The sequence below is a fragment of the Mustela nigripes genome, chromosome 6, assembly GCF_022355385.1.
Source record: "Mustela nigripes isolate SB6536 chromosome 6, MUSNIG.SB6536, whole genome shotgun sequence".
Taxonomy (NCBI): domain Eukaryota; kingdom Metazoa; phylum Chordata; class Mammalia; order Carnivora; family Mustelidae; genus Mustela; species Mustela nigripes.
Window position 1 is genome coordinate 8386896 of NC_081562.1, and position 25543 is coordinate 8412438.

General features: G+C 52.0%; 2 protein-coding genes across 8 annotated transcripts in view; both read right to left on the bottom strand.

The window, feature by feature from the left end:
- Window positions 1–5921, bottom strand: part of TNRC6B (trinucleotide repeat containing adaptor 6B) — a 246345-nt gene extending 240424 nt beyond the window's left edge. For 3 of the 6 annotated variants that reach the window (XM_059401956.1, XM_059401957.1, XM_059401951.1), the window contains exon 1: window positions 5562–5921. The gene's annotated coding sequence lies outside the window, so the exon portion shown is untranslated. The remainder of the gene's footprint in view (window positions 1–5561) is intronic. The other 3 variants (XM_059401954.1, XM_059401952.1, XM_059401958.1) reach the window with 2 other exon arrangements.
- Window positions 5922–17826: 11905 nt separating this feature from the next.
- The window catches only part of FAM83F (family with sequence similarity 83 member F), a 33363-nt gene continuing 25646 nt past the window's right edge, over window positions 17827–25543 (bottom strand). Inside the window, exon 5 of one of the 2 annotated variants that reach the window (XM_059401960.1) lies at window positions 17827–19407. In XM_059401960.1, coding sequence (XP_059257943.1) covers window positions 19346–19407 — 62 coding nt within the window. In that variant the 3' untranslated portion in view covers window positions 17827–19345. Of the gene's footprint in view, window positions 19408–20807; window positions 21225–25543 lie in introns of those variants that run through there. The other variant, XM_059401959.1, reaches the window with a different exon arrangement.

The following is a 25543-nucleotide window of genomic DNA, read 5'->3' on the forward strand; positions in this document are numbered from 1 at the left end:
CGCTCCCTGCTGAGCAGAGAGCCCGATGTGAGGCTTGATCCCAGGACCCTGAGATCATGACCTGAGCCGAAGGCAAAGGCTTAACCCACTGAGCCACCCAGGTGCCCCTCAATATCAGTTTTAAAATACTTGAACTTTACCTCAGATAACAATGCAAAGGCGTAAATATTTTAAGTACTTACTTTATAGCAGAACAGCAACACACACAAAAATAAGGATAAAGGGTCAGAGGAAATGGTGAGAAGTGAAGTTTTGGGATACCTCAGGATTCCCGAGCAAGGAAGGTCACCGTATTTGGATGAGGAACTGGTTGTAGATAGGAAATAGTTATCAAAAGGCTGGTGGCTGGAATTAGCTAGGAAGAGCTAGGTATAGCGCTCCAACCATACTGAGTACGTGGTGCAGAGCTGTGCTGTCCAACATGGTAGCCATTAGCAGCCGGTGGCTGCTGAGCACTTGAAAAGCAGTTAGTCTGAATTGAGATGAAGTGAAAAATACACTCCAAATTTCAAAGGCCTAACATAAAAAAAATTGTAAAACATCTCTGTAATTTTTTCTGATTACACGTTTACATAAAATAATTTGGATATACTGAAGTAAATAAGATTTTATGAAAATCTACTTCACCCTACTTTTTAACTGTGGCTACCAGAATATTCATGACTACGTATGTGGCTCACGTTTATGGCTCGCACTCCATGTCACTGGACAGTGCTAGTCCAGAGTGCCTGGAATAACAACTGAGGAGTTGAAGCCCTCTAGGCAATGAAACACCACTAAAGGTTTTCAACCTTAAGTGCCTGTGGTTGATTTGGGGAGGGGGCAGGGTACGTAAAAAAGCACCGTTTCAGGAAGATCAGTGCGGGGCGATCTGGAGGGTCAAGACACTAGAGGCAGTTGTCAATGTCAAAAGGCTGGCAAATGTCAAAGGGTAAGCAGGCTCAGCTGGAAAGCAGACAAGGTCTTTAGAAGCCACAGGCTGGGTGGAGAGAGGAAGAAGAGATCAAGAGCAGGGGTTGGTGAGCGAAGAGTAACAGCTACAGGCACTGGTCCCAGCCTGTACTTGGACAACCAAGGTGCACTGCTCAGCAGACTCAGCAAGCTCAGCCAGTCAGGGTTAGATCTAGGACGCCTCAGAGGGCTCCCAGGCAGGGGCACACTTCAGAAGGAGAAAAGGCTTGGTGCCATCTTCAGCAATTTCAGCTTTGTGTGTGGCAAGACTCCCGACAGTGAGATCAAGTCCCAGAGAAGGTAGGAGGTAGAAGGCAAGGCTACCAGGAACTACAAGAAAGCAATACATTATAAAAACAAAATCCAGACTCATAACACAGCCAACAAATATTTACTGGCAGTTTATTGTACGCCTGATACTTGGCTCGGCTCTGGAGACATGGGAAACAAAACAGACATGGTCCTGAATCACAATCGTGGTGAGAGCTATTAAAAAGGAACAGGAGCTTTTCAAAGACCTGACCGAGGCTGGATGGAGTGGTGGAAGGTCATAGAAGAAAGTGTCTCTGAAGAAGTGACAATTTAATCTGAACCCTGAAGTCAGGTGGGTGAAGATTAAGGAGGAGGCAGGGGAGGAACAGTCCAAGCCAGGAGAGTGGTATGTGGTATGTGCAAAAACCTTAAACCTGCAAAAGGCTTGGGTAATTCAAGGAATTGAAAGAAAAACCAAGTAACTGGGATATCCAAAGTGGGGGGGGGGGGGGGGGGGGGGGGCCATAAAAGAGATGAGAGAAGGTTGGAGAGGGAGGCAGAAGCCAGATCTTACCAAGCCTCAAAGGATGAAAAATAAAATCCCAAACAGGCCTCAGTGCAACTGGAAGCCACAAGGGCTTCTGACCAGAGAAGTGGTCCAAACCTGATGGTGTTCTAAGGACTCCAATTACCTACGCTCCGCTCAGACTACTGAATGGGAGCCAGCTTGGCAGCAAAGGCCAATATTTGTAGCTAAGTAGCAGGATTCCGGGTCTGGGATAAGAGAATTTATTATACAGCCCTCCAAGTGTTCCAGGGTTCCAAGCAGGGAGACGGACGGCATCACCAAAATGTACAGAAAAATCTGATGGAAGAACTGGTTTAGAAGGCAAAGTTAAACAAAACTTTAAACATACTGAGTAGGAAGGCACAGTGCATTCCAGCAGGTAAATACTGATGTTGTTTTGGAGTACAGAAGAGAGATCAGGCATGGATATGGAGGTTAGCAGATCTAAATGTGATAGATAGTTTTAAGTCCCCAAAGTAAATAACATTTTTCAGGAGTAGGCAGAGAAAAATAAAAGAATAACAAACAACAAAAGGAGCCTAAGACTGTTTGTTTATCTCCAGGATAGAAGTCAGGAGGAAGGGGAATCAAAAGGAATATAGTATGAGGATGTTTTTTTGAGGGAATGATATCTGTATCCTGACTGTGGTGGTGGTTACATGAACCTATACACGTGTTCACATTCATAGAACTGTACACATATTAAAAGCTAATGTGAGGGACGCCTGGGTGGCTCAGTGGGTTAAACCTCTGCCTTCAGCTCAGGTCACGATCCCAGAGTCCTGGGATCAAGCCCCACATAGGGCTCTCTGCTCAGCAGGAAGCCTGCTTCCCCACACCCTCTGCCTGCCTCTCTGCCTACTTGTGATCTCTGTCTGTCAAATAAATAAAATCTTTAAAAATTAAATTAAATTAAATTAAAAAAAATAAAAATAAAAGCTAATGTGACTGTTATTTTTTAAAGGGGGAGGGGTAGTCAAAAGGACTGACTGCTGCAAGGAGACATAACAGGATAAATCCGAGAAAGATGCTCTGGGACTTTTAACCATTAGGTAACTGGCAACCTTGGAAAAAAGCCTCACAAAGGCTGGGAGCCAGGCTGTAAAGGTTCAAAGCATAACTCGAGCAGTGAAGGAAAGCACTCAGTACAGCCTCCTCTTTTAGAACTCCGGAGGTGAAAGGAAAAACAGAATGGCACATAGCTCAAACAGTAAGAACTGGGAGATTTAGCAAACTGGCAGAGCCAACCTTCCACACCACGAGTGGCTCCATTCCAGCGTTTTTCTAGAATACGCATTTTGCACATGAACTATTCACTTTCTTATTGTCCCATTAAACTAAAACTGTTAAACCCGAAGTCATTACATTTTTTACTGTGCTCCTTAGTCCGCTAACATTTACTGTGTTCCTACTATGTGCCACGCACTGTCCTAGATACAAAAGTGAGCAATGCCTTGTCCCTAGATGAGCATTTATCACAATAACAAGGTCCTGGGGGTAGAGATTTGCATAAAGCGCTGAAAACCTTGCCCTTCTGAATTGAATGTATTTGTATTTGTAAGAATGAAAGAAGGAAGAAATAAAAACAAAGCTGGGATGTAATTTTGTAAAAATGTTCTTAATTTCTAAAAACTAAGAATGAATTTAATTTAATACTGACGTCTTAAGTTAGGCATGGGCAGCCTCACCATCAGTGGCACTTCTCATTTCTTTTCCTACTTTTCAGAGTCCTTTCTGCCTTATTTCCTCAGGATAAATTAGGAGGCAAAATGGAATAAGTGCAGGCTTTGAAACCAGACAGACGTGAAACTAACTAAACCTATCCCTCCAAGTTCCTAGCTGTGCAGCTCTTGGATGGTCTTTTTCCTAGCCACAAAACAGTGATGTCACCTACATGACAGATCTGAGGTAAGGATTAGAACAACAACAACAACAAAAATACAGAGGCTGGCATATTAGAAAGCAGTGAATGTTGGTTAATATTTTTACCATCATTTGAACAAATAATATTGTTCTGACTTAAAACATTTTTAAGTGCTTCTATTTTTAAAAAAATATTTATTTATTTATTGGAGAGAGAGAGAGAGAGAAAGGAAGAGAGCATGAGAGGGTTAAGGGTCAGAGGGAGAAGCAGACTCCCTGCCGAGCAGGGAGCCCGATGTGGGACTCAATCCCTAGATGCCAGGATCATGACCTGAGCCAAAGGCAGACGCTCAACCAACTGAGCCACCCAGGTGCCCTTAAGTGCTTCTATTTTAATGAAGAAGAAAAAAAATTTTTCAAGGGCACAGCATGTATATGGTACTTTAGAAAAACAGCTTGGTAATTTCTTCTTCTTAAGTCCTATCAGAAACTATTCTGCTCAAATAATGATGTTTGTTTGGGACAAGCACCTAAAAACAGCCAAGAACCAAGAAAATATAAAGGCAGCTGTTACCATCATCGCTGTGTCCAAGTGGGACAAGCCAGTGGCTTTGTGTTCTGGATCCCTTAGTGTAGGTACCTACTCCATTCATATCCCTCCCACTACCTATCTACAGCCACACAGCACGCTGCAGGGGTGCTAAAAGTTCTGCTTTTAAAGAGGCATTTACACAACACTACCAAAACAATAAATCTAGTTTCAAAGCAGAAATCACTGATGCCTCTCCAAATCAACAGGAAGCTATCCTCCACTGAAATTCCCCACAACTATGAAGGAAATAGCCTCTATTCTTAAACTTTCACAAGATGCTAAGATGCAAGATGTTTATACACCTTATTTCTGTACGCTTAACTCCTGGGAGTGGCCGGGCAGGGGTAGGAAGGCAACCCATAACGTTTTATTCCCTATGGAGAAATATCTCTGGCCAATTCTGTCTTGCATAATTTTGCTTATATTGTAATACAAATGACCACCTTGAAATTCGTCTTATTCCTCGCACCATTTCCAGCATAGATGCTGAAGAGTAATAAAACAGCCGAGAGATACGTGAGAAAGCAAGAAATCTTAAAAGACAGAGACTAGTACACTGTCCTTAAAGAATTGAGGATGGGCTGGTTCTTACTTAAGACACCTAACAAGAAGCTACGGTTACTGGGTGTCCTCAGCCACTTTAGGGTGCCTGCCCCCCCGCTGGCTAACAAACCCGCTAGTTTGAAGCTAAGGGGAGCCAGCTCAGGAGGACACAGGAAACACCCCTCATGCCGTCTGGTCCCATTTCCTCGTGGCCAGCCTGAATCGCCTCTCGAAGGTGGCCACGCCGCAGGGCTCTAAGGTGAGGGGGGCGACACCCCCACCGCACACCCCCCGCCCGGATTAAGCAGGGGAACGCGTTCGCGCTATCACGCAGCTCCCGCGCCGGCAGGGACCGGGAGGCTCGGAGGCCTGACGCCTCCCTCGGCACCACCCGCCCCGCCAGGCAGGGGGCCCGACGCGCCTCCGCGGGGGCCCCCCGCTCTCCGCCGCGACAGGGAGCGCCTCGCCGCCCCGGAGGCCCCCCAGCGACGGGAAGCGAACCCGACTCGACCAGCCCACCCGGAAGCCCTCCCCCAGCTCACACCTGCTGGCGCGTGACGCCCGGAGCCGCGCGCGCCCGCCCGCCTGCCCCGGCCCTGCCATTCCCGGCGCCCCTTCTCTGCGCGCGGGACGTGGCCCGCGTCCCTCCCCGCCCCGGGGTCAAACCCACCACACTCCCGCCCCGACAGAGCGCGAGCTCAACGCCGCCGCCCCCGCCGGGGCCCGCGCGCGCTCCCGCCCCCCGCCCAGGCCCTGTCCCCGCCGCGCGCGCTCACTCGCGAGGACACGCACACGCTGCGCCTCAGCTTGACAGGCCGGCCCGCGCCGCGCGCTCCCGCGGCTGTCCTCGCCCACCCGGCCGCCCAGCTCTGACTGGGCGGTGCGCGGGGGAGGGGAAGGGCGGCAGTGGCCGTCGGTCCTCACTCACCGCCGAGCCGCGCCGGCTCGCAGTGCGCGGCGTTCCGCTGTGAGGCGATGCGCTGCGATGCGCGCGGTCCCCGCTTCTCCGCAAGCAATGGAGGCGACGTAGTAGGGGGACTGAAGGGGCGCGGGGGGTCACTCCCTCCCGCTTCACCTCCCAGAAACACGGGGACCCCAGAAACTAAAAACAAAATAAACAAACTTTCCCCTCCGCCTCCCTCCCCCAAAACCACAACACAAACACTCGGGAGCCCGCCCAGAGCCCCACTCCATTGGCCGTAGGGAGGATGCTTCCGGCTCTCACTGGCTGACTTTTGTGCCCATCAAGCTGCGGTTCCGCCCCTCCAATTCCTCGCCGCTGCCGTCGCCCCTCATTGGTCAAGGGCTTCCCGTTTGACGAGCTAGGATTGGCTGAGCCGCCTGCGCCAATCATTCGGGGACACACCCCCTCAGCATCCCAGAGGCCGCTTCCTTGGTCGCGGACGCGGAGAGGCGAAGGGGAAACTAGAGCATGATGGCGGCCGAGCTCACTTGGCGCAACCATCCTCTTTTTTCTTTTTTTAGCTCATTGGTGCCTCGCCCTCGCGCTTTTTCCCCTGAGCTCCTCTCTCCATCCAGTATTGCCTAATAACGGAATCTATACGCGCCGGCTCCTTGATTTATCCCCTTCGAAGTGCTGAGTGTGGGCTGGCTGTGCGTCATTGGACTGTCAGAATGTCACTCTCTAGTCAAATCTTCAAGCTATTGGTGGGGCAGGCAGAAAACCCGTCCAACAACAAGGACTAGTGCCATTGGTTTGACTCCACAGAGTTCTTTCCTGGTACCTTATTGGGTAAATAGGCGCGTCCGTCAGATCGGATTCTCGGTGCTACGGTTAATTGTTCGCTGAGAGTTTGGATGACTCTGGTCGTTTGGCCCGTAGTTGACGATAATAATGACTGTCGTTTATTTTGTGCCTGCTTTGTGACAACTACTGTTCTGGGGTTTTTACAGGGATTTTCTGGCTAAATCTGTGAGTTTTACATTCTCTGAATTTTACAGATAGAAACGAAGGCTCTCAAGAGATGTAGGACACCTTCCCAAGGTCACCCAGATAGAACGTAATTGGTGAACCCGGCGTTGGTCTTAGGACCGTCTGACTCCAGAGCCTTTGCTCTTTTAATTGGCGCCTCTTCCTTCGGAATCTTACCTGATAGCCAACGCAGCATCTTCAAAATGTGTTTATTCCGAATTCAAGTCTCCCCCCCCAATCAGTTTCTGTAGGTGACATTGTGGGAGACTAAAGCTGTGGAGAGGTTGTCATTGCCGCCACCGCATTCTCCTCTCCTCTACGGCACCCGTTCCTCTCCACCCCAGAGTAAACCATCTTGGTGTTTCCTGACCAGAAGCCCATCTACTTCTGTGTTTATTTTCTCAGCTTTATAAATGAGCATTTCTACCATCCTTGTGTGCCAAGCCTACCGCCTCAACCCTCCCTCATCTATCTCCAGCTCACTCTTTGGAGAGAGACCTCAGAAAGAGAGTCTAAGAGAGATAAAGAGTAAATTGCTTTAGAAATAAATAATTTATTACATGCAAATGGAACAGCCCTTCAGCTCCTGGGAAGCTTCCAGAGTGGCCCCTGATGCTGTGCGAGTCGTGTGCTCCTGGCTCCTTGCCATTAGATTCTTTCTCTGTGGCAGCTTTCAGGGAAGTGAATCCAACATTCCAGCCAGGGGAGGGCAGGATGCTTAGGACCCACTGCCAAAGAGCCAGCCCCAGCCTCTGGGACTGAAATGATCTCCAGGAGCACAGCTCTGGACTCCAGCCTGCATTCCCTCTCGGGTAATTAACATTTTACCATCCCAAATCCCCATCCCCTGTAGCTTCAGTGGGATCACGGCCCTTGTTTCACTTCCTGATCCAAGCTGTTGTGTAACCTCGTTGGCACTGCTTTAGTAATAAAACAACCACTGTAATACTGTAATGCTCAACACTTAACAGATTTTCAGCAGAGGAAGACAAGGCATTTCACAAACATCAATTAAGATTAAGTGGCAGGTAATTCCTGGCAACTGCCACAGCAGGACAGAAGAAAGATCATGAGTCAAATTCTAATAAAGGTCCTAAGAACCTGAATCCTTATAAGAACGTGCACATACCCCATCCTAGCATTCCAATATGGGGATTCTGAATCAGAAGACACAATGAATGAGAAATGTTCAGAGTTCAAAACCTTTCTTATCTTCATTTTGGTTCTTTGTAACTCTTTTCACCCATAAACCAGTGCTTGGTTTTACAGTTCATTGTCAAACACATCTGTCTGCCCCCACTTAGTTGTAAGTTCCTTGAAAACAAATGGTTTCTTTTTCATCTTTGTATCCCTTATATTGTTCTGATTATAAAAGGTCCCCAAACAAATAATTATTCAATAAATGTTTATTGAGTCTGTCAGCACTTTCCTAAGGTAGAAGGGCTATACAGTTGAATAAAACACCTCTGCCTTCAGGGAACCTTCAAGTCTAGTGGTGGTGGCCAAAAGATAAAAATCATTACAGTGCAGGTGGTTTGGAAGGACACGGGAGGAACATAGGACTCAAGCTTTGCAGGACAGGGATGGATTCCCAGAAGAAGTGACATCTACAAGGAGACCTAAAGGATGAAATGTGGTTAGCTGACCAAGGGACTGATGATGTATGGTGACCTGCAGTGTTTTCTCTCTGTGTGCAGGGAGCAAGAGGGGACTATCCAGGAATGGCCAAAGCCAGTTCTTCCTATAATCTTTTTTTAAAATATATTTTTAAAATATTTTAATTATTTATCTGGCAGACAGAGATCACAAGTAGGCAGAGAGGCAGGCAGAGAGAGAGAGAAGAGGAAGCAGGCTTCCTGCTGAGCAGAGAGCCTGATGCAGGACTCAATCCCAGGACCCTCAGATCATGACCTGAGCTGAAGGCACAGCCTCAACCTGAGCCACCCAGGAGCCCCAGTTCTTCCTATAATCTTGTTCGTGAGGGCCTTCAGCTATCCATCTGCTCTGCCTCATTGTACTTTCCCTCTCTTGGAGAAAGCAGGAAGCTGCAACCCCTGTCGTGTTTGCCCACCTGAGAACAGGAAAATAATTTCCAAATAAGATTGCTGTTCTTCCAACAATAAAAGTAACGCTAAGTAAAGATTTCAGACAGTACAGAAAGCTTTAAAGTGGAGAATAAAAGCTCTCTCAAATCCTTACTAGCACCAACTCCTATGAAGGAGAGTATCTAACCCAGACTTCTCATGGATAGACCCACATGTAGATTTTTTTCTTCCCACAAATAGTGGGGTGTGGCTTAACGTGTACACTCTGGGAGCTCTCCTTGCTCAGAACTGCAGCTTTGGGTGAAACCTGCTCTCACTTTCTATACTTATGGCAAGGAGGCCAATAAATCAAATGTTTATTGTGGAGGCTGATGGTTTCAAATTCCTGTTGCTGGAAATAACAAATTACCACCTGTTACAGGAGTTTGGGGCTTGCTCAGGCTAGTGTAGAGTCAATGAATTGAGGGGGGTGGGGAGCCTGCTGTGCCCACTACCTTGGGTTTGGGCTTATGGGTTTGCTTTGGTGGTTGTGGAGTCAGTCCATGCCCTGAAAAGGCAGCCCAGGTCAGAGAATAACATGCCAGGATGCTCTCCTATGCTGTCTTTCTCATTTCTTCTCTGCACACTACTTGGGGAAAATATTTTTTGTTTGTTTGTTCCAACTCACCCAGCTTTGAGAGTAAAAAAAAAACCTCATCAAGCCCTGCACAGTTGTATTTAGGCCAAGTGCAGTATGTTCTTGGAGTGCCTTACTATTCTTAGAGCTCTATATGTAGGGTTCTATACAGTTGGCTTTTTGCTGGAAGGGAAGGCAGATTTGATGAGTGATAGCTGCTTTGGATGGCTACCAAAAATGCTCTAAGCCATTCCAAGCAACAGGCCTTCCTTTCTTCCCTTGAGAGATTGCTCTGTGATCCCTGAACACATTGCATTGGCCTGGACAAAATCCAATGCAGCGGGAATTTCTGTGAACGATTCTGCAATGACCCACAAGCTCAGGGTGACATAGCCCGCTGGATCTGCTCCAACTCTGATTTCTGTGCCACAGAAGAACTCCGTCCACCCTTCACACTGGCCTCTCATTGCTATGAGACATTGGAAGTGTTTGTAAAGCGTTCTCCAATTCTCCATTCGTATAACCATGGGAAGATCCCTGTGAAGGAACCTAATCCAAAAGACGAGAAGCCTGCTGACAGCTGATACTGCTTACTGGGGTAGTGGGTATGGCCAGAGCCAAGGCCAAGAGCAGTAGGGGAGGGGAACTTTCTAGGGGGTGCTGATTATAGAGGACGTGCTTAGAAGCATTTATTACATGTCTGGTAGCATTTATTGTAGAACAAAGCCCTTGTGAAAGACGCTATGCTACTTCTAGATCATTTATATTCTTATGACCACACTTCCAGAGAAACTTCCTATGAAGCAGCCAACCCTGGGCTCCTCCTGTTTGCTGGCCAATGCTAGACCCACAGGAGGCTCACAAGGGAACCAGAGTGGCTGTTAATAATAGCTACCCTTTCATGAACACTTGCTTGCTGTCTATCAGACACTACATTGAGGGCTTTACCCAGATCGCAGCAGCTAATCTGCACAACCTTGGTTATCCCCATTTTCCAGATAGGGAAACCGAGGCACTGAGGGCTGACGAATTTGCTCCAGGTCCTCATAGATAATAACCTCGCAGCGGAACCCGGACATTCCGACTCCAATGAGTAAGCTCTCTTCTTCGCTGCTGCATTGCCCCAGACATCTACTTTGAGAATGCCACCGTGCAGCTGGGGAGACAACAGGCTTCCAGAGGAGCCGTTGCCCTCATAGCCGTCAGTAGCTCAACTCCACGCTCCTTTCTCCTACAAACACAGAGAAAGAGGTGTGCCTCTTCTTGGCTAACTTACTGCCTCCAGTGGTCCTTCCTCCGCATCCCAGTTGGGAACTGGCTCTCCTTACACCCCCTTCAAAGCAACCTCCTTTCTTCGTGCCCTTTCTCCCTGTGCTTTTTCTCAGCCTTTTAAATACTGGCCTGAGGCCATCTCCACCGGTGCCCCTCCTTTAAACCTGGTCCGCACACTCTTCTGACACTCATTTCTCCAAGCTCATCTGTGACCTCTTGTGGCCAAGATCCAAGAGCCTGTCTCAGTTCTTGTTTCCATGGCTTCATCACTACGTTTTACTCCGAGAATCTTCTCTTGGCTTCCCAAAATAGCCAGCTTCCCTCCTACCTCTACAACTGTTCATGCTCTTTTTCATACCACCTCTTTCTCTAAGCTCTTTCAAAGGAGTCTGTCTGCTCTTCTCTCCTTATGTTGCCTTCTGGGGGCATGGGGTGGGGGCGGGGAGTTGGGTCATTGTCCTGCCTTCACCCGGAAGACCCGGAAGATTGTCAACTCCCCGGCTCCAGGCTTCCTTAGGCAGCCCACCCGCTGTTCACCTTGCGCAAGACACAGGCACCGAGTGGCCATCTCTTCCCTTCTAAAATGAATATATTGAATCAGATTTGCTCTTCTAGGCTCTAAAATGAAACCTGAAGTTTTTCAGCACATACCATGCCCAGGCAGGACCAGCTATATAATTTGTGGCCATGCAAAACGAAAGCACGGGGCTCCTTGTTCCGAAATCATTAAGAATTTCAAGAAGGCAACAGCAGAGCATTAAACCTGAAGTGGGACCCTTCACCTTCTGAGTGTGGGGCCCTGTGGGACGGCGGAGGCTGCCTGCCCATGAAGCCAGCCCAGCGCCAGGCACTGTTCTCAGGATTTTATACGTATTAGTTTATTCAGTCCTCATAACAACCTTAAAAGGTAGAATCAGATGAGGAAACTAAGGCAAATAGAGGTTAAATAACCGTCCAAGGTCACATTTTTAATTGGTGGAACCGAGAAAAATACCTGTTGCTGTTAAGAGGTTCTCACATCCCTCCACACATCTGTCCTTCCTTCTGCACCGAGGTCTACACTTCCTTCACAGCTCAGTTCGAGCCCCCTCTCCTCTCAGGGGCTTCTGGACCAGAGAAGTCAGGCCCACATCTCTACTCCCTCAGAGCCTCTCAGTACCCTGTGTACCCACTTGCCCACTGTTTACTGTCTTGAGGCTCACTGATAACCAATTCTACAAGTCTAGAGAGAAAACTTCTTTAAATCTCTCTCTACAACATTATACCAGCTTATAGTAGCCTGTCTCACCCACCAGACTGGGAGGCCTTGAGGGCAAATACTATATCTGAATCTTCACTACATCTCTGATGCTTATAATTCTCTTGAAAGAATCCTTTTTAGGCTCTGGACCTTTCCCTGGAATGCCTTGCCTCATTCTTCCCTCTTCCATATACTCCTCAGATATTGGCTTGGAGATCACCTCCTCCTCCAGGAAGCTCTCCTTGACCTCCACCTGTGGGTTAAGTGCCTCCTCTGGGCTTCCGCACCCCCTGTACCACCCCATCATAATGCTTGCCTCCCTGTGTCCATCTTCTCAACAAGGTTATTAACACCTCATGGGAAGAGACCAGGTCTGTTTTATTACATTGCCTAGGTTACACGAAGTGTTCAGTAAGTTTGTCTGAACAAATGAATTAATAAAAGTAAATCTTAAATACACAATGGTTAAAACTCCAGGCTCTTTCATGGCTCTCACACAGGGCTGGGCCCCTGATGGATACTTACAGTGAAAACCAATAATTCCAGGATTTCTGTACAAAAGAAGGCTTAGTCGTAGCAGTCTGGTTAGAGCAGCGATCCGGTTGGTTCCTCTTGACGGAATAATGACAAAGTAAAGATCCCAGGTGTGACAGTGGGGAGTTGGGATTGGGCGCACGGGAGGCAAGTGTGTGGGGCCAGACCGTGGCAAACATGGGCTCACCAGCCCTATCCAGCCCCGGCCTGTGTTGCATAGCCCACAGGCTAAGAATGATTTTTGTGTTTTTTAAATGGTTGGGAAAGTTAAAAGAATAATATTTCATGACACATGAAAGTTATATGAAATCCAGAAAGTCTCATTGGCATATAGCCACGCCCACTCATTTACATAGTGTCTATGGGTGCTTCTGTGTTACCGCAGCAGCAGATACCGTGGGTCCACAAGGCCTAGAACATTTGCCCTCTGGCCATTTACAGAAACAGTTCATCCACCCTTGGCCTCTGCTGTCTTACTCTTAGCTGGAGGAGGAAAAGCAACGCGCTGCTGACTGGCCACAAGGTGTCAGCATCTCACCATGGTGCTGTTAGATGCTCCCTGAAGGACCCGAAGCCAGGAGTACGGGGTGGCACTGGGCGCCTGGGCCTTGCCTAGGAAGGAGCCAGCCTCCTAGGAAGGAGTAGCTGTGGAGAGCAACGGAGTGTGAAAGCTAGAAGAGGGGCGCCTGGGTGGCTTGGTGGGTTAAGCATCTGCCTTCCGTTCAGGTCAAGGTCCTGGGGTCCTGGGATCAAGACTCACTTGGGGCTGTCTCAGCAGGGAGTCTGCTTGTCCCTCTCCCTTTGACCTCTCCCTCCCCCCATGCATGCCCCTCTCTCACTCTCTTTTTCTCCCTCAAATAAATAAATAAAATCTTAAAAAAAAAATGTCTAGAAGAAAGTTAGGGAGGGCCTGGAGCCTACTTGAATGGAAAGTCCAGTGGCTTGCTACACATAAGCAGCCTTTTCTGGATGTGCTGCGGGGTTTTTTGTTTGTTTGTGTTTAATTTGTATTTTATTATTATATTCTATGTATGAAGTGTTGTATTTTATATATGAAGTATTTTCCAAACAAACTAAAATTGTCTATTTTACCCAAAACTATCCATGAAGAAAAGTTGTGGGACATTTTCACAACCAGATAAGACTGTGGCCCTGTTCCATGCCTGGAACCAACCAGCCCACAGAGCTGAAGTGAGGGGGGTTTGACCGGAGCACATGGGGCCCTGCCAGGCAAAGCGGCCCTCAAATGGCCTCCCTGGCAGGTTTTCTGCATCCTTCTTTCAAAACCTGGCGCTTGGAACTTTTTTCAGGTGGACGGGCATTTACCTGCACATGCCCACTCCTCACTGAAAGTGGCAAGTGTGTATACAGGGAGGGAGCAGGGAGAGTCCAGGAGAGAACGCCCCAAGAGAGAAGTGATGAAGCCCTCGCTCTAACACACCAACGGAAGCATGGGCGGGTGACTAAGCTACCCCAGACGTTAGCCACTCTGCTGAGCGCTTGACTCCTCACAGCCTCTGGAAAGTGGCACCAAATTATCCCCATTTTACACATGAGGAAACCCAAGTTCTAGGTGGGAGGCTACTTGCTGGGTCATTTAGCTGGTATGTGGCCAAGTGGGGACTCCAGCCCCACACTGCCCATCCTGACGACTATCCTCTGGTCCCCATGTGCCTCAGCTAAGGTCAAAGCAAAAGGCCTGCCCCAGACCACCCTAAAGACATGAGCCCCACCCCGGGCCTTCCTTGCTCACCATTCAGCCTCGGGCCGAGCTCACAGCAAATATGCGTGGAAGGAACAAATGAATAAAGCCTTCCAAATCCTGCAGTGAAGTGCCTTTCCTGGTCCAATCAGCCAACTTCCAAGACCTTCTGGAAAGAGATGAGTCGTAGAGTCCAAGCTACGCTTAGGAAAGAAGAATCTCCAGACATGGTTTTGGGATCTTAGCAGAGGACGGTGTGTGCTTCTCCCTTGCTGGTGCCCAGAAGGTCATGGCCATCGTGGGCAGATGGCCTGCTCATGTTTTCCCCTCCTGCTCTCCTCCAAACTGCTTATGCTCTCGCTGCAGCAGGTCCTAGCCGGTCTCCTATGACGTGGACTCCTGTTTCCAGGCTTGCTATGTTGTGGCTGCAGACAATGCCTAACTTCTAGCCACTTGACTGGATGAAAACGGGTCTCCAGCTGGCTGTCACTCCGAGAGGCCATGGGCACCACTCCAGATGGGCCCAGATAACCACATTCTAGACCTTCCTGTGACTTGTTGGGGGGTGGGACACAGACTATTTTCTCACATCAAGGCCCTCACCTCCTCACCCCATTCTTGTGTTAGCAGTTTGAAAGGAAGCAGGCAAAGTCATCCCGGAGCAGCCAGAGAGGCTTGGAGGCCTGGGCCCACCCAGTCTGGAGCCACTGGGAGAGGAGACTGGCCCCTAGGGACACAGGCTGAAGAGAAGACCTCCCCGAGGAAAGGATTTGGTCAGGAAGGACTTGGGATAACTCAGTTCTTAGGAAATTAAGTAGCAAAGAGCAGAGTCCTGTTTGGCCTCTAAGTAGAAGTCGGGAACAAGATTGAAAGGGTCACGATCAATTCTGGAGCCTCTGACACCACCCACATTGACCAGCCTGGCTTGCTCTCTGTATCAGGAGTCAGTCGAGTTTTCAATCACTCAACAAACAGGCGCTAAGTAGATACTGTGGATACCCAGTGACCCATAGAGATGATGGGCAGAATGGGTACTTACCACCCTCTGGATGGGAACCTCAGGGATAGAATGCGTACCTCTCAGCCTTCACTCCCGTGTGCACCTGCTGCCTCCCAGCCTTCTCGAAGGCACCCAGCCTCTCAACCTTGGTCTGGCTCATCCTGCTAAGCCCAGGGTGCCTGTTCTGCACCAGACAGACCTTCAGCCACAGGAGTGACAGGGCCTATGATTAGAGTGACAGCCGCCGGGTCCTCCAGGGTGGGTGGGGAGTGACTGTGGCGTGCAGCCAGATGATGAACTGTAGCCAGGGTGCCCGGCGGGGCTCACCTGCTGCTGGGGGGCTTTGCCGATGTTGACTCGTGATGCCCCAGCCAGCGATTTCCACCGGGCCTGATGTGAGGACCGTGGAAGCTTCTCTGCTCTCAGCCCCATCTGCCTTTTGGGAGTGAGGACGGTGTTGGGCACACACAGGTCTGTCCAAGGGCGCTTTCCATGTAGGGCTCGACTCGAACTAAAGGAAGCTGAACAGATTGGGAGGAAACGTAACAGGGTTCTCTGTGGAGTAAGGCAGATGTGTGCACATAAACACACCTGTTCCGGGGAGCACAAGGCGGTGAAGAGCTGAGCAAGGTAACTAGAACAAGACAGAAGATGCTATTATGTCAGTCACAGAAAGCAAAATCGTTGGCAAATCAGCCACCTCTCTGGGCCAAAGCGTTCTGTTGGAGAGAAAGGTTTCCCAGGGGCGTGCACATGAGCGCGCCTTAGAGAAGCAGCCTGGGGCTTTGAGGCTGCAGCTAGCAGCTGGGCTGTGGGGACTTCATCCCCTGGGGACACTTGACAACATCTGGAGGTATTTTTGGTTGTCTCGTTGGGAGAGGTGTTGCTGGCATCGAGTGGGTAGAAGCCGGGGCACTGCTAAACATCCTGCAATGTGTGGGACGGCATCTCCTCCAACAGTCTGTGGCTCCCACGTCTCACCACCAGCATGGAAGGCGAGAAGCCCTGTGCCAGAGGAGCAGGGCTCAGACCTGCATTTTACGCAGTGTGGGACCTTGGGAGAGCCACGTGCCTCCTCATCTGAGAAATGGGCACAGTAAGACCTGAGCTGCTCGTCACACAGCTTCATGAGACTCAATCCCCAGTGGTCCAGGAAAGCTTTTTTAACACCGCAAAGGGCTCTTTCCTGAGCTTTTCTTAGTTTGAAAACTGCAGGTGACTAAAGCATCTGGCACGGTCACTGGCATATAGTAGGTTCTCAATAAATTAGAGAAAATCATCACAGTAAAAACAGAAAAGGCCCATTTCACCTCTCTGTCCTGTGTCCTCCCTATCTCAAGGGCCATCTTTTTTTTCTTTTTCTTTTTGCCTATCCATTCTATTAAATTCTCTGACAGCAGAGGGTAGTGGTGTTAGCAGAGGCCGTGCAGGTTGTTGGCACTCAGCCTACAGAAGCTGGACCCAGAGTGGGCTACTTGATGGTGCTGCTGGTGGTGTCGAGAGGGCCGTTTCCTCCGTGCTCCTCCGGGAGCCCCTCTGACGTTACCAGCCCTGTGGAAGCTGCCGTGTGGGGACCGAAGGCACGATACACCCTTCCACTTGCCATCCATCTGAGGATGCCAGATGTACCCTTGAGATCTGATGAGAGAGAGAATGCTTCACAGTGTGTGTGCAAATGCTGGAACGGAGGACAGATGTAGTAAAGACTGCAAAACCCAGAGGCAGAGCAGAGTGGTCTGGAGCTTGGGCAGAGGCTTGAAGCTTAGCGCTTCAAGATCCTTAGCAATCTTTGCACTACTGTCCTGTCCCTGGCCTCTCAGGGCTGGAGGGGTCAGGCGCCATCTCATCCAAACCTCGAAAGGGCATGGGGAGACAGACCAGAGGGGAGGTGCCCTCCCTCGGCAGCCAGAGGTCCTCCCACTACACAGCCTTGCTTCCTCGTGGTCTCCTGCCCCCCTGTTTCTATGAACAAAGTGGGAACACCCCGTCTTGGCACCTGGGGAAACAGGCAGAAAGGCAGGCCTGGTGCCAGGCTTCAGTGACTTGGTGCTTCTAATCTGGACTCTCCCACATGTTAGGGCTGGGGAGGAACTGGCCCTGCTCTGGGTCAGAAGAGGGGAAGGGGATACAGCAGGCCAGCTTCTCTGGGAGGGAGGGCAGAAGAAGCCTTTGGGGAGAACTCTTAGGAGCTGGTCCCTTCTCTAAGGCCTCCTCCCCTGTCCCCAGAGGGGTCCACTCTCCCCATCAAGGGTAATCTTTCTCCCTGACTGCCATTTGCCCACTTGTGTCTCATACTGTCAAGGTGACGGCCCTGAGCAGAGGGGACACCCTCCACCATGGGGATTCCTATCCCTGGTTTTCCTTTCCTTGCCCTCCAGGACAAGCACGTGCCACAATGCCAGCACCTCCCAGGAAATATTTAATCCTCATAAAAGTTCAAGGAGGTAGGTCAGGGCCCCCTGCCCTCCCCACCCCCCACCCTTGAAGCTAGCCTCAGGATGGAGAGAGGAGCCCCTGGGAAGTGGGCTCACCCTTCCTTTCCTCCCCCACTGCCAGAGGCCAGGTTCTTCCCCCACAACCCCACCACACCATCCCACCTCCTGGTTCACTTCTGTGGCCCCAGTGACCTCCCCCAACCCCACACATAGGCCCCTCCTCCAGGTGCTGCGGGTGCCCCAGGGTTTTGCAGAAAGAAAGACACAAAGACAAGTTGGGTTCAGAAGAGGCTGGAAGAGGCCGCCTGGTGTTGCTTCCACTGGTGTTGCTTCCACTGGGCCATGTGGCCCCTCGGCTCCCTGGTGGCTGTGATCCCACAGCTGTAGCCTCGCAGAACCTGCAGTCTGACAATTTCTGTTGTCCACTCGAGAAATTTCTCCTCAACTCTTAATCTCAGGAGACAAACTCAGGAAAGGATGGGGCGGCTGGGGGATGGACACTGGGGAGGGTATATTTTATGACGAGTGCTGTGAATTGTGTAGGGCTGATGGATAACAGACCTGTACCCCTGAAACAAATAATACATTATATGTTAATAAAAAATTAAAAAAAAAAAAAAGGAAAGAAATCTCTCCTTTGACCCCTCTGGTCACACAAGTAGGGAGGGGTAGGGGGTGACTTTAGGCTGCTCTCCCTGGGCTGGCGTTGTGGCCATTAGGCCAGGCCTCTTTGGGGAGGCAAAAGCTCCTAGATACAGCCTGACTTTTGTCAGGAGGCAAAGGCTGGTTTTCGGCTGAAATGTAACTAGAGAAGGCACAAAAGTCCCGGCTGGTGAAGGGGCCTGATGGCCATCTTGGGAGGAAGCGGGGAGGGAGGTGGGAAGGACAGAGGCCCTTGTCTGCAGGGCTAACCTCCCATAGCACTCGAACCTCCCGCCCGCCCTCGGCCAAGCTCTCTCTCCCCCCCGGCCTGGGCTGCCAACCAAGGCACTTTATTAAAGGGAGGGAGTAGCCTCAGGCAAAAGCACAAGAAGCAGCCCCATATGTGTTTGCACTGGTGACAGCCAAGGAGGTCTGCACCGCTGGCGTGGAGAGTGCTGAGATGGTGGCAGGGAGGGGAAGCAGACCTCAGTGTGAGGGCTCTCAGCACGGCAGGGTCAGATTCTGCCCCTGGCTGAGGGGAGGCTTGGCCCTCATTTCACTCCAGGTCTGGTGCAGGAGCCTGCAGAAACCAGGCCAGGAAGGCCAGAGCAGCTGGTGCCCTAAGCTGTGCTCGCTGCACCTTCTACCTTGAGTGCCGAGCCTAGGTCGAGACTGGCTCCCCGGCCCAGAGTCCCATCCGTTCTCTTCCTTTATATCCCACCAAACCTCTTGGGGGATCAGGAGCACCAGGAAGCCCAGGGAAGGAGAAGTCAGGGAGCTGGGGCTGCCCTGGAGACCCCATCACATTAGGCATGAAGACACGGGCTCACCCCATCTGGGCACCTGCAGGGCAAGGCTGGCCCAGTGGAGGGAGGGGGTCTGGCATAAAGGAGAGCAGACACGAGTCAAGCTTCCACTTCATGTAAACAAGGAGTGTCCCCTGCCTGGCCAGTGACAGTCTTGCAGGGGTGTGCGGTCGTCTTGAGATGCTGCAGACTCTCACGTCTGGAATCAAGGGTCCCTGAGGCCAGGATTGAGGCTGCTGGGCAGGAAGCAAGTGAGGGTCCAGAGTGCAAACTGGTGCAGGGCTTGACCTGAATTCTCCATAGGGCAGGGCCGGGGACACCCATAAGTCCTCCCCACCGCTGGCCCACAGCTCAGGAAATCACGCAATTTCTGGCCTTGGCGGGACTGGCACTTGTTTTACCTGCAGAGACAACTGACACAGGCAAGGAAGACATAAGTGAAGTGCTCGGCGGACTCGCCTCCCCCTCCTCTCCCGTGTTCTGCCCACACCTGATTTAGGGGCTGGGCTCACGGTCTCCCCCGCAAGCTGCTGATCTGGGGTCAGTAGGGCCCCCAGGAAAGCAAGAGGAAACGTTCTCCCTGTCTCGTTCTCTCTGCAAGACAGTCACTGTTTGGGGTACCAAGGGATCTGCTGCCTCCTGACCTCAGCAGCATCAGCAGGGAAGGATCCAGAACCCCAATCTGCAACTATGATCAATGACTGAAAAAGTCTTTCCAAGAGGTGGCTTCCCAGTAGCCCAGACTCTGTGCAGCTGCCCTCACCGCTTACCAAGCACAACAGACCTTCTCTCAGCTAATCCCCAGGGCAGTGGACACACCGTGAGACGGTGTCACCAGCCCTGCCGCACAGCTGAGGGCAGCGGACCCACCGGCTCCCCAATCCTGTCAACACCAGCACCAGCCTCGGCTCCTTCCCCGAAGGGATCACCTGGGTCAGGAGGCTGATGGCGAGCCAGGCAGTGTGGCCCAGACTGCATGCTTAGGGGGGTGGTTGTAAGACAGAGGAGGGAGGGAGCACGCTTCACGGAGGGGAAAGGTGGGGGAGAGAAAGCTGCTCTCCAGGCCAGAGGAGCCCGCTTCCCGCTTCCCGCTTCCGGCTTCCCGCCTCCCGCCTCCCGCCTCCCCAGGCCCCTTCCCTCCACTTCCATCCTTTCAGCCCCAAGTGGAGGCCGGTGGCTTCTGCGGCTGGATTTCTGCGCCGGGAGCTCCAGAGGGAAGGGGGCGGGGGGAGCCGAGAGGCAGACACTGACATTTCGGCCCGCCAGGTGTCAGGCTGCTGGGCCTCCGTCCTCCTGGGCACAGGCTGCCCTTCTCCCAGGTGCCAGCCGCTGAGCTCCTTGGTGCCAGCCCCTCTCGAGGGTCACCTCCCTGGCGCCCACACCCTTTCCCACATCACTCCAGCTGCGAGTTTAATTAATGCGGCCGCTGCCTCCTCTCCTGGACCACCAGTAAGGGAGACACTGAAGAGGCTCCAGTGGAGGCCTCCCCACCCCCCTCAAGCTCTGCTCGCCACCACCCTGTCTGGGGAGACTGAACTTGCTCGGACTACGAGGCCAGCTAGGCCTCCCTGGAAGCCAAGTTTGATGCTTGTGAGGCTTAGAGAAAGTAGGAGGGAGGTGGATGACTGTGCCCCCCCCCCCCCCCCCCCCCCCCCCCCCCCCCCCTCCAAGGGTCAAGGAACCTGGGTTGACTTGGGGGGAGGGCGGGGGTGGGGAGCGGGCTGCCTCTGATGCAGTTGTGCTGTCCCACAGTCCCCTCACAACTACCACAGACACAGCCACCCCCAATGTCTCTCCTTAGTGGCTTCTTTTATTTGCTTGGCCTCCTGAGCAGATGTGGCGTTCCTCCCCGGAGGCGGCAGCATTCTGGAGGCAGGGAAGCAGATCAATTTCTGTAACCCGAGGCAGGGGAAGGAGTGTGGCTCCAGGGTGGGAAGAGCGGGCCTGCATCCTGGGCCTGCATCCTGGGCCTGCACTGCGCCCCGGCTCTGTCCCCCTGCCGGGGGAAGCTGGGGGAGGCAGGGGTGAGAGCCCACAGGTTTGCCAGGTTGCGCCTCCCCCTTGTTCCATCCGGCCAGGAAAGCCTGCAGAGACTGGACTCAGGATTCCTCTCCGTGCCGACGGAGAGATGGTTTGAGGACAAAGTCTTCGTGCGCCATCGTTCCCTCCGCGCGCGCTGACTGCGAGTCTAGCGTGTGTAGGTGTTTGGCAGGACTGAGGAGAATCAGACCTGCTCAGGTTAACAGGGAAGAATACATAAAAATGGCTTTTCTTTTCTTTTCTTTTCTCTCTTCTTCTTCTTTTTTTTTTTTTTTTAAACAAAGTATGGGCAGCGCAGGGAAGATCTGAGGAAAGGCCAAACGTCAAAGGGAGCTAACGCTGAAGTGAGACCCCGCGTCGTGGGGGAGGTCGCCGGTGGAGGTGCCTGGGGCGTCAGGGCAAGGACGCTGACCGGGATGCCGGACTCGGACCATGGGCTCTACAGCCCCAGGGGTTTCAGGACTTCATATTACCCTTTTCTGGAAGATTCTTCCTCTGGATGTCTACACAATGTTCTCGCTCCCTTCACTCAAGTTGCTGTTCAAATGGCCCTTTGTCCCTTCATCAGACAGGCCTTCCTGATCACCCTTTATCAAAGGGCCATTGCCCGCCCTGCCCTTCTGTTTCCAGCCTGGTATTCACTCTGTAAGAGCAGGGGCTTTGCTTGTTTTGTGTGCTGTAGTACCAGGAACTTAGAACAGTGCCGGGCAAACAGTGCACAGATATTTCTTGAGTGAAATGGGTGCCCAGGCAGCGGTAAGCCACTCACAGGTTCGTACCAATCCTCACAACAGCAGCAGCAGCCATAGGTCTCAACTGGGCGACATACACGCCCTCACTCACCTGGATGGTGAGGAAAGCCCTGGCGAGGCCCAAGGGAAACGGGAAGGACAGAGGGATCATGACGTATGCCGGTGAGAATCAGGACGCTATCCTCTTTTCTAGAACTGGGTGGGATCAGTCCCCTCGAAGGATGCTCACACGACTCCCCTCACCTTGCCGTGCGGTCGGGACCCTGACAGGTAATAGTACTTGGCTTTACTAAGTCAGACTCCAAACACCAGCTGGGGCACAACCCGTGACCCGCAGGAGCGACACTGAAGTCCGAAACTCTGTCTTGACAAGACAGCTCTTGAGTAGACTTATCCTGGAACTGGTGGCCCACAGGTCCCCTAGGGGGCTCTGAACCCCAGGAGTACTTCCCCAACCTTCTGTCCCAGACAGGGGCCCAGATTTCCAAGAGAGATTTGAGAAATCCAGCCCCCAGGGATGACACAGGTGAGCCTGAAGTCCCAAACCAGGAGCCTAGTGGCCACAGCACTAAGAGCCAGACCACATTGTCAGTTAAGATGGCTCCCCCATGCATGAATCAGGGAACCCAGGAAATGGAAATGTCACTGTAGTCACCTCCGAGAACTCTGGGAAGAAAAGTATGGGCCCAGAGGACCTTGGTAGGTCATGACCCAGAGGTACTCTGGAGTGTTAATGGCCACGTTCTTCTTCCTCTCCACTAATGGGATATCAGGGGGAGAGTCCATTGGTAAGAAGCCTCTAGACCTTCCAAACAGTCTTCAAAGATGTAGGAAAGTAGCACTAACCCTAAGTTCTAGAGATAACCACAGTGCTTTGTGCGGGGCTCTGGGAGGCAAGAGACCATGCTGCCCTATTTCCCTGGACACAGAATCTTGTTTCTCTGCACCTATCTGTGAACGATGTCATCCAGCAGGGTGGTTGTGAGTTCTGTGTGACAGCAACTAGCGTGGGTCCACATGGCACCTGGTCAGGGAATGTCTGCGCCTTTCTTCCTTCCCTTGACCATAGTCAAGAGTGATCTTCTTGGGGGGACGGGGAGGGGCTCCGGGACATCATCTGGAACTTCCTTTCCTCAGCCTGGCAGCCCCATGAGGGCAGGCCCTTATGCGAGAGTCATCATAATCCACAGCTCTGGGACCCCGTACATGGGAAACACTCGGCACACTTGTTTAAAAGGCAGATTCCTGAGCCCAGCCCAACGGTACAGACTCCTCACTGAGTTTTAACAAGGCTTAAATTCCAGTGAAGGCCGCTCCCTGAGATTGGGATTTCTGTCCCAGAGGACCGTCTTAACTCCTGGATGGACACAGGTGTCAGGCTTGGGAAGTCTGTAAGTGCACCCACCGCAGATACAAGGTCCCAGTTGAGAGAAAAACCAGAAGGGAAAGGAGCTCAGCTTCCACCAGTAGAGGGTGCAGTGAGCCTTCAAACCACCAGGGTCCATCCCCACCTCCCCACCAGCCGTGACAAGACACCCACCCCCCCATCCCCAGACCTAAAGGAAGGGATTTCCGAAGGTCCTCCCAAGGGCCACACTTGGACCTGCAAACATTTGCATGCTGCTTGACAACTATATACTTCTTATCAAGCAATTTCACAGGCTGCCAGCACTTAGCTTTTCTATTTTTCTCTTCCACCCACCCTATCCATCAGCCCAGGCTCTCCCTTGACAAGAGGGAGGCAGGGAGAGAGAGGACAGAGTCAGAATCAGGAGCTCAAAGGGACCTCAGAAACCCTCCCTAGCTCAGCTCCTCCTCTTCTCGAACAGGAAACAGCCTTGGGGAGCAGGAAGGATGGGTCCAGGGTATGGGGAGCAAAGTGCTGGGGGGCGAGGTCCCACATGATGTCTGTTCTGATGATGTTCTGAATGTTCACTGTAGGAAAAGGATCCTTTCCCTAGATGAGGGCCCTAAGCTAGTAGTTAAAGTGATTTCCTCCCAGATGACAGTTCCAAGAGTACTAGAACTGCTAGTTCCAACCTTGGGGGCCCTATGAAGTCAGGAATGTGACCCTCTGTCTGTCACACAGAGTCGTGGTGACTTAGCTTCTGCCTGAGATGAGACACCAGGACAGCCCAGCTGCTGTCATACATTTGGGAAGCTGGAGGCCGAGAGAAGGGCTTGTGGGGCGAGGGGTCCTGCTTCTTGTCCCTTCCCTTGGAGGGAAGCAAGCGGCAGGGAGAGGAAAGGGCTCATTAACAGCCTGACTATGAGGCCCTGGGGAACGGGAGGCCCAGCCCTAAGGCCACTTTGTGTTTCTTCTAAAGGATGGGGAAGGAATAGGGTGATCCTGCTGGGTCTCCCGGGGCCTTCCTGACTTTACGTGCTAAGGCACTCGGGAAAGGAGCGTCCCTGGGGCGCAGCCCCATGTGCTTGTCTGGCTCCAAAGACATGCAGAGGGCGGAGGCAGGGGCAGTGAACTGGCTGCTGAGAGACTTCAGGAAGGTGGCAGGAAGGGACAAGATAATGGGCCTTTTGTTTCTATGGAAACACTTCAGGGTGAGGGGCTGAAGGGAGTGAGAGCTCTCACTTCCTCCACAGTCAGGACTTGGGAAATGGCCCTTTTTGTGCCCGCTCCTCCCTCGCCCTGCCCTGCCAGGTGTTCACCATGGCAACCCTTCCTCCCAGCAAGAGGGGTAAGGTGGCAGAGCACCAGGTGTGGGGGCGGGGAGCCAGGGATCCCTGTGGGAACGCGACTGGGGGCCACCACCCCTCCCTGAGAGGTCATGGGCTCAGGCCTGGGTTTGAGTCCCGACCCCACCACCACTTCCTGTGTCCTGAGACCACCGAGTGCACCTCTCTGAGCTCCTACCAGCCACCTCTGTGGTGGTCGTGAGGAAAAAGTGAGAGAGAAAGCATCTTATGAAGGGCCTGGTACATGGAGGTGCCCAAGAGACGCTTCCCGGCCCAATGGAGGTACGGCCCTGGCACTCCTGTGTCCCAGATTCAGAGACTCCCAGGCCTGTCCTAACCTGGACAAGCACAGGCAGAGCGCGCCAGGTTCCGGGGCCGGCTGGGCAGTCAGCGCAGGGGAAGGTGGTTGTGACCCTTGCTATCGAGCCATTATCAGGTCAAAGCTAGGGCTGTGGAGGTCAATGGAGATCTGGAAGCACTCAGATACCCCAGCAGCACCTGCCTTGCTGGGGGAGGCCGGTTGCCCTGGGGCCGAGCCTCATAGCCACGAGCGAAATCCCTGCACGGAGACCCCTTCTAGTCGGAGGTCCTACCGTGAGGAAAGGCCCCGGCAGCAGCCCTGGTTGTCACCACCCACCTCTTCAGAAAGGCCTGCTCCGGAGAAAGAGATGGAGGCCCAGACCTCTCGGGAGTCCCAGAGAGACAGCCAGAAAGACGCCACCACCAGGAACACGCTCTCCCGAAAGTAAGCAGCAGGGCAAACACCACTTATCAAACAAGCACAGGGAAGAAGCAAGTCACGCTATTTACAACAGAAATGAGGAAAGTGGGTCAGGGCATGGGTGGGGTTCAGGCGAGGGTGGGGTGTGTTTGAGCCAGGTGGATTGTGATGACAGGTGAGGTGGCAAGGAACAGGTTTTCTAGAACGAGCCCTCGACTCAGAGGCAGAGGTCAAGCTTGGGTTAGACCACTCAGCTGCTCTGTGTCTGTTTCTTCACTGACAAAGGAGAAAGTTTCCAGGCTTCTGGTGGCAGGAACTAGAGCTCTCAGATGACTCCATGTC